Source organism: Crassostrea angulata, chromosome 8 (genome assembly GCF_025612915.1).
Source record: "Crassostrea angulata isolate pt1a10 chromosome 8, ASM2561291v2, whole genome shotgun sequence".
In the NCBI taxonomy this organism is placed as follows: Eukaryota; Metazoa; Mollusca; class Bivalvia; order Ostreida; family Ostreidae; genus Magallana; species Magallana angulata.
The window spans coordinates 48,462,583-48,469,234 of record NC_069118.1 but is presented as its reverse complement, the minus strand read 5'-3'; the positions used below and the strand labels follow the sequence as shown (position 1 = coordinate 48,469,234).

General features: G+C 33.2%; 1 protein-coding gene across 1 annotated transcript; it reads right to left on the bottom strand.

Moving 5' to 3' along the window:
- LOC128158857 (prostaglandin reductase 1-like) lies at positions 1-5,716 on the bottom strand. Its single transcript, XM_052821831.1, has 8 exons — positions 5,658-5,716; positions 4,850-4,909; positions 4,427-4,594; positions 3,952-4,069; positions 3,501-3,659; positions 2,813-2,918; positions 2,302-2,420; positions 1-210 (listed from the first exon to the last, which is right to left on the bottom strand). The coding sequence occupies exons 1-8, from the start codon at positions 5,660-5,662 to the stop codon at positions 100-102; spliced, it is 846 nt and encodes a 281-aa protein (XP_052677791.1). The 5' UTR covers positions 5,663-5,716; the 3' UTR covers positions 1-99.
- Between the last annotated feature and the right edge of the window lie 936 nt (positions 5,717-6,652).

Here is a 6,652-nt window from a genome sequence, read left to right as displayed (position 1 = left end):
TACTGGACATTGAATATTTATTACGTCATTTACAGTGCATTATTAAAATAACAAACAAACTATTGTACCTGTACAATATTATTTTAAAAAAATGTCTCATCACATTTTTATAATAGCCTTTCCGGTGTTGCGTCCTTCAAATAAACCCATAAAAGCATCAGGCATCTTTTCAAATCCTTCCGTCACATGTTCTTTGTATTTAATTTTGCCCTGAAAGGAAATAAACAGGACACATGTATATTTCTTTCGATTTAATATCAAAATGTGAATAAATAGGGATGGATGGTAGCGTTAGCTGGCTATGTAATTTTTTCTTTTAACAAATTATTAATTGATTGTAAAAAATATAAGTAAATTTTACTTAATTCCTGTAAATGTACATCAGTGTGTTAGATAAAAGAAACAGTCAAAACGTCTCCTATGGGAATTTGAGTCCGACATCTTCATGATTATTTCGTGCAGTTCATGATTTTCCTTAGGTCGCTTTAGGTTTCGACCAATCGATAAACGGATTCAAATAGATTTCAGTCCTGTCAGTTTCTATAGCTGTTCTATAAAGCTATGAATAAACCATAAGTTTTTCGTAGGAAATAGAGGGAATCATACTCGGTAGATGTAGATATAAAGATATAACTTCAGAAATATTCAGTTTTTAAAGGTAAGATGTTCGGAGTTTTTCTGTGATGAATAAAAGGTATGGCGGTAAATCTGAAAGTCGGTCTGATAAGTCATTTTTGTTTTGTCTAAACTGCAGTGCTCATAAATCTGTCTTTTACTCATTAACAATTTTTAGTTGTCTAATTAGTCATGGACTCATTGACAATTAAAAATTGTTGATTAGTAAAAGAAAAATCCATGAAAGAAACAAGTACAGATTGAAATTATTATCTCATCTGTTTATAAAAAAAACTAATTATTAAGATTTTATGTTTAAGCTTTCTGATGTTTGCATTAATCTAAAAAGCCGTTTCAAATTTCCCAACACTCTGAATCTTTAAATTATTTCTTTCAAATCTTAGATTAAGATAAAAAAAAATCAGCTGCAGAAGTCTTAAGTTATATCAGCATTCAAATAGACATGATTTCTTGCAAAAATAAGAAGCTTTTTGGTTCTTTTTCAATTTTGCGCATCCACTTCTATCCTTAGAAGTTATTGAAAATGAGTGGCATGTTTCCATAATGTATTCAAGTGTAATGATATGTTTTTTAGTCCAAGGGCCTTTGAACATTGTGATTGTATGTTTCCTAGATACATGCAAATATGTCTATTCACAGAACGCAGTACATTTCCATTTCCAAGCAAGCATTATGAATTTTTAACGTCACTGTTTTCATCTAAGCTGTGGTTCTATTCAGAAACAGGTAAAATATGCGCATTTTTTAATTAAATGCCATCATTTACAAGTTCACCTTAAACTACGTTAGATATTCGCGTTGCTATCTATAGTCGTTTTATTACTGAAGTATAACCGACATGTGAAAATTAGATTTTTTTTACTTTCATGTTGAATACTGAAATATGATTGGTTAAGACGCAGTTGGTAATCCGATCTATTACCCCCAGCGTTAGCAACACACTTGGCAACGGGTAACACAACGAATTGTTACATGCGCGTAAATTATGCGCGTACGGTTCGCTGTAGAATTCCCTTCATTTCTATATAAGAGCAGTTAAATTTTCTTTAAATTAAGACATTCAGAATAATAAAATAAATAGTGCCTGTTTGGGAGGGTAACTGTTGAAATTGACACCCCTCGAAAACCATTGTCAACCTCCTCTTTGCGTCGCTTGACAATGGGCTTCTTGGGGTGTCAATTTTAACACTTACCCACACAAACAGGCACTATTTATATAATATGCTTGAAATTTTAAGTTTAGAGTGATTTGTCAGAAGTTCTTTTGATCTAATGAAAGAAAAAGTGTAATTTTTTCAGTATGTATATCTAGAACTAATCTCTGCCTTAAATATTTAGTGAAGTGAAACCATTGATATGTGAAATTGAATAACACATCATCACATTCGTTTTTTATTTAAAATTTATCGACAGCAACATTTACAACATAGCTGAGTGGACAAAGTGTCGGGCTTGTGGTCCGTACATCCCGAGTTTGAACCCCGCAGGGCTTTTGTTGCTACTTACTGCACGAATTGTTTAGATATTCATTTTTTAAATTTCCAAACAGCAAATATTTCGCTCATTATATATCATTATATCTTTCATAATCAAATAATTTACTGTTTAATTTCAGTGACTTTAGTGACTTTAGTGACTCTGTTATTCCACCTCAAACAGCCTCACCTCTTTAATCCATTGGCGCATTGCGGTTTCCCCTTCTTCCCACCTTGAATACCACCTTAAAACAATGAACCCCTCTACTCTTAGCTGGGACTTCAGTATGCTAAAGAAAGGCAGTGGTCCTATTCAAAGAGAAGAAACAATTTTAATATTAAATTAAAAATTCAAATTGATCATGCTTTGCATTGAATGCAGAAAACCCAGCTTTTATATATAATGTGATTTGATCCTCTTTCAGCGCTCATTAACATTAGTATTGAATATTAAATGAACACACATTGATTTAAAAAATGGTCTAATTAATTAATAGTCAAAAACTCTCAGAGGAAATACATCAATATAATTATCTATCTATATATTTAAACAAGTGTTTTTTTACTGTTAAGAAAAGAGCACAAAAGGAAATTCAAACGATATTTTGTTGTTTGAAATACATACAGTTAATATAGATATTTATCAATATAGTAGGCATATTTTAACAGAAGAGAGATAACTCGTGCAGTGATACACTAACCTGTTGGTACACTGGTGTCGTTATAATTGGAAATGGAGCCACAAATTGAAACTCTCCCAAATGTCTTCATATGGGTGAGGACCTTAACAGTAAACATACCACCAACCTGAAAAAAAGATAAATAAAACATTCTTATTTTAAAAATATTAATTCAATTAAAATTGTAATCAAGGATTAATTTATAAGAAAATCCAAGTTTAGGATTCTGACATTAAATATATTGAGGTTTATGTACAATCTGATTAATATTCAATCTTCGATCCGCTTCTTTTTTGCATTGTCGCTATACGAGGATCAGATAGAGGGTATGTATTTTTGACGTCTATCTTGAAAACACGGTTATAAAAATTCGTATAATGGACTTAATTTTGAAAATAATGAGGGAAACCATACAAAAGTTTGATATGGAAATAAAACTGATATATCGTATAGACCTGTAAGAGCAACTATAAAAATACTTATTAAGTAAATAAGACCAAGTTTTTATACTAAGTAACATTAAGAACTAACTTTTCTTTCAAGTAAACACGGAAATGCATTTACCGTTGAGTAATTTGATAAAACGTTTTGAATTAAAAAAAACCAGTTTTACGGCTGCAAACTTAACGCGTTTTGAATTTACAGAATTGAAAAAATACACAATAACATACAAAGACAACGAATACCCGAACAGTCCCTTAAATCATACATTATCAAAGTAGCAGTCCACGCTGTTGTCAGGAGCAGCTTCCTTCAGAGCCGTGTCGACATCCGTTTTCTTGTAGTTGTAGGCAAAGTCAAAGCCCAGTTCTTCCTTGATCCACTTACACTTCTCCTCAGTTCCGGCGAATCCAATCACTTTGCATCCCTGAAGAAAACAAAGATAAGGGGGTTGCATTCATTTAAATAAATCAACGAGGGTCGGAATAAAAATGATAAACAAGGTATATTGTAAATCATCTAAATTCGCTATGAACGATTTTCGTGAATGGTATTTTTGGTGCTTTTTTATGGTGAAAGTGTTTGGAAACAATACTTTATAGAATAAAAATTTATTAGTATTTTTTTATTCTGAATTTGATTTTGGGGGTATTGATTACATCCTGATATTCTCGAAAATTGAGTCTTAACGAGTTTTAATGATTTTACTGACACGTGACCTTTATTTTTGCGATCTGTCCCACCAAGCTCCCGACCGCCCCTGCGGCACCGCTAACCACCACCGTCTCACCTGCTTTCGGTTGGCAGAGTTCCAAAAAGCCAAAATAAGCCGTCATGCTGCAACGAAATAAATAACAATTCGTACATTGATATGCACTGAATTTTTTTAAACACGTACATGTATTAATTCAACATATAAGAATGAAAATAATCCTAAACGTTTAAGCATTGACGTTTGAGATATACTTGCTTTCATATTTACTACAAAAATCGTATGCACCTTCAATAAGTTGAGATGTCTAACAAACAAGTGTACCACGTCACTTGTATACTAAGATTTGTTTGGAACACTGGATTTGTCTTTGTGGCAAATAGCATTGATTCATATTGCAAGACACGGTGAGAGGACATCGGTGTATTATTAATGTTATTATGATTATATCAATTGTAGAATTAAATAATTACTCTTTTTACCCAGGCATACCCATGGCTCCCAGCATGAGAGACAAGGGGAGGTCACCCATTTCCGCTGAGCGGGAGATCTCTTTCTCTGCGTCTTTTACCAAGGTGTGTGTGCGCCATCCTGCACGCATGCGTACGATCGACCCCACGGGGTATTTGGCGTTCTTGCTGACAATTACCCTACCAAGAAATGTCATAAGGGCTGAAAATCCCACACATTTCTTTTACGATCATGAAAGTTACTTTTATTTTCTTTCCTTCTTTATTTCTTTTTTTTTTAAACAAACTTTAACATACCATTGCCACTCTCTGTAAAGCTTTTCTTATTTTTCTGATAGAAAGTAAGATTTAGTTCAATGCATGGTTTTTCTGTGATATAACTACTTGTTTGTCTGTTTTATTGCTAGAAGTATTTTGATCACACATTTTGCATACTTTGCGATTTGCTCTCCGAAAAGTGTATTGCCTACAGCATTTCCGGTCTCAGCTCCAACTCTGTAGAAAATTTAAATGAATAAAATAAGTTAAAGAAACCTATAGTTCCAGAAGATACTATGTTATTAGCAAATCATACTCAGTGTACTACACAGGCCACTAATTTAATGTCTTACTAAGAAATGCCCTGAAATCTAGTTATCAAAAGTTTGAACTCTACTGAAACTGTAACATGACTGATTGTTTAAAGATTTTGATATTGCAAACAAAATAACAATATACTAAAACTCCTGTGTAAAACAAAATATCACTATTATATAAATAGTGCTTGTTTCGGAGGGTAACAGTTGAAGTTGACACCCCGAAAAAACCATTGTCAACCGACGTGAAGCGGAGGTTGCCAATGGTTTTTTCGGGGTGTCAATTTCTACTGTTATCCTCCCAAACAGGCACTATTTATTTTATTATACTGAATGTCTTAACGTAAGAGAATTTTGTACTGCTCAACGTGAATTCTACGGCGAACCGTACGCGCATAATTTACGCGCATGTAACAATTTGTTGTGTTAGCCGTTGCTAAGTGTGTTGCTAACACTGAGGGTAATAGAACGGATTATCAACTGCGTCTAAACCAATCAGATTTCACTAACATTTAGCATGAAAGTATAATAAAATGTAGTGTTAAAAAACCCCCTAAATACATTTGTATATTTTTACACATATTGATTAATCTTTTGGCTGGATGACAACTTATTAATATCAAGTACACACCACGAGGAACAATGTCAGTCTAACTTAAGAAAATTACCTCATGTATGGATCAACAGTCAAATAAACTGCTTCGCACAACAGCTCTGAAACGAAAGGTATAAATAATCATAATTAAAACGGCCTGCACCCTCTCCGTCTGTCTGTCTGTATCTCATGCTCTTTCTCTCTTTCTGTCTCTCTCTATCTCTCACTATGTATCTGTCTGTCTCTCTCTCACTATGTGTCTGTCTGTCTCTCTCTCACTCTGTGTCTGTCTGTCTGTCTGTCTCTTTGTCTGTCTCTCTCTTTCTCTCTCTCTCTCTCTCTCTCTCTCTCTCTCTCTCTCAAGTTTAATGGTCCAATCATTTCAAGAAACACAATATTATGCATTAATAGTACTACCTGATTTCGGGTTATCGTTAAAGCTTCTTCTCAATTATGACTAGATTATGTTTAATAGATACACATAAACATATTAATTAAAGCAATAAAGGAAATGAAACCAACCGAAAAAAAGGAAAAAAAAAAGAATAATGAGAGACTTGGTCATTCACAAGATATACATGCTTAACGGTCAACGTGTTCGAATAAATTCTGTAAACGAACTACATGTATATATTTGTACTTTGTATTTTAAATAGCGCTTTTGCTTGATCGGAAAAAATATTGGAAAAACTTGGCAATGATAGGGATCGCTGATCAGAGGTTTTAATGAACGCCAACGGAAGTGCTTAATTGCTTGTACATGCAAAACCAAACCTCTTTGGTTTCCCCTTGACTTCAACCTCCAATCAATGATGAGACATAATACCACAATTTAAAAAAAGAATTAGTTTAAAGAAAAGTAAAAAAGAGAGAAATAAAAACCAAAACCATTAAAAAAAAGACATTATAAGTGAATGTTTGGAATACTTAGTCTTAATAATGCATGAAGGCATTTTTAAAGCATGGAAGCTAGCTGACTCTGCTGTCACAGGAACTCAGAAATAGAGATGATAATTCTGGCATTGTTTTTAGGATTGTAAATTTCATTCATGAACTTATTTTGTGCTA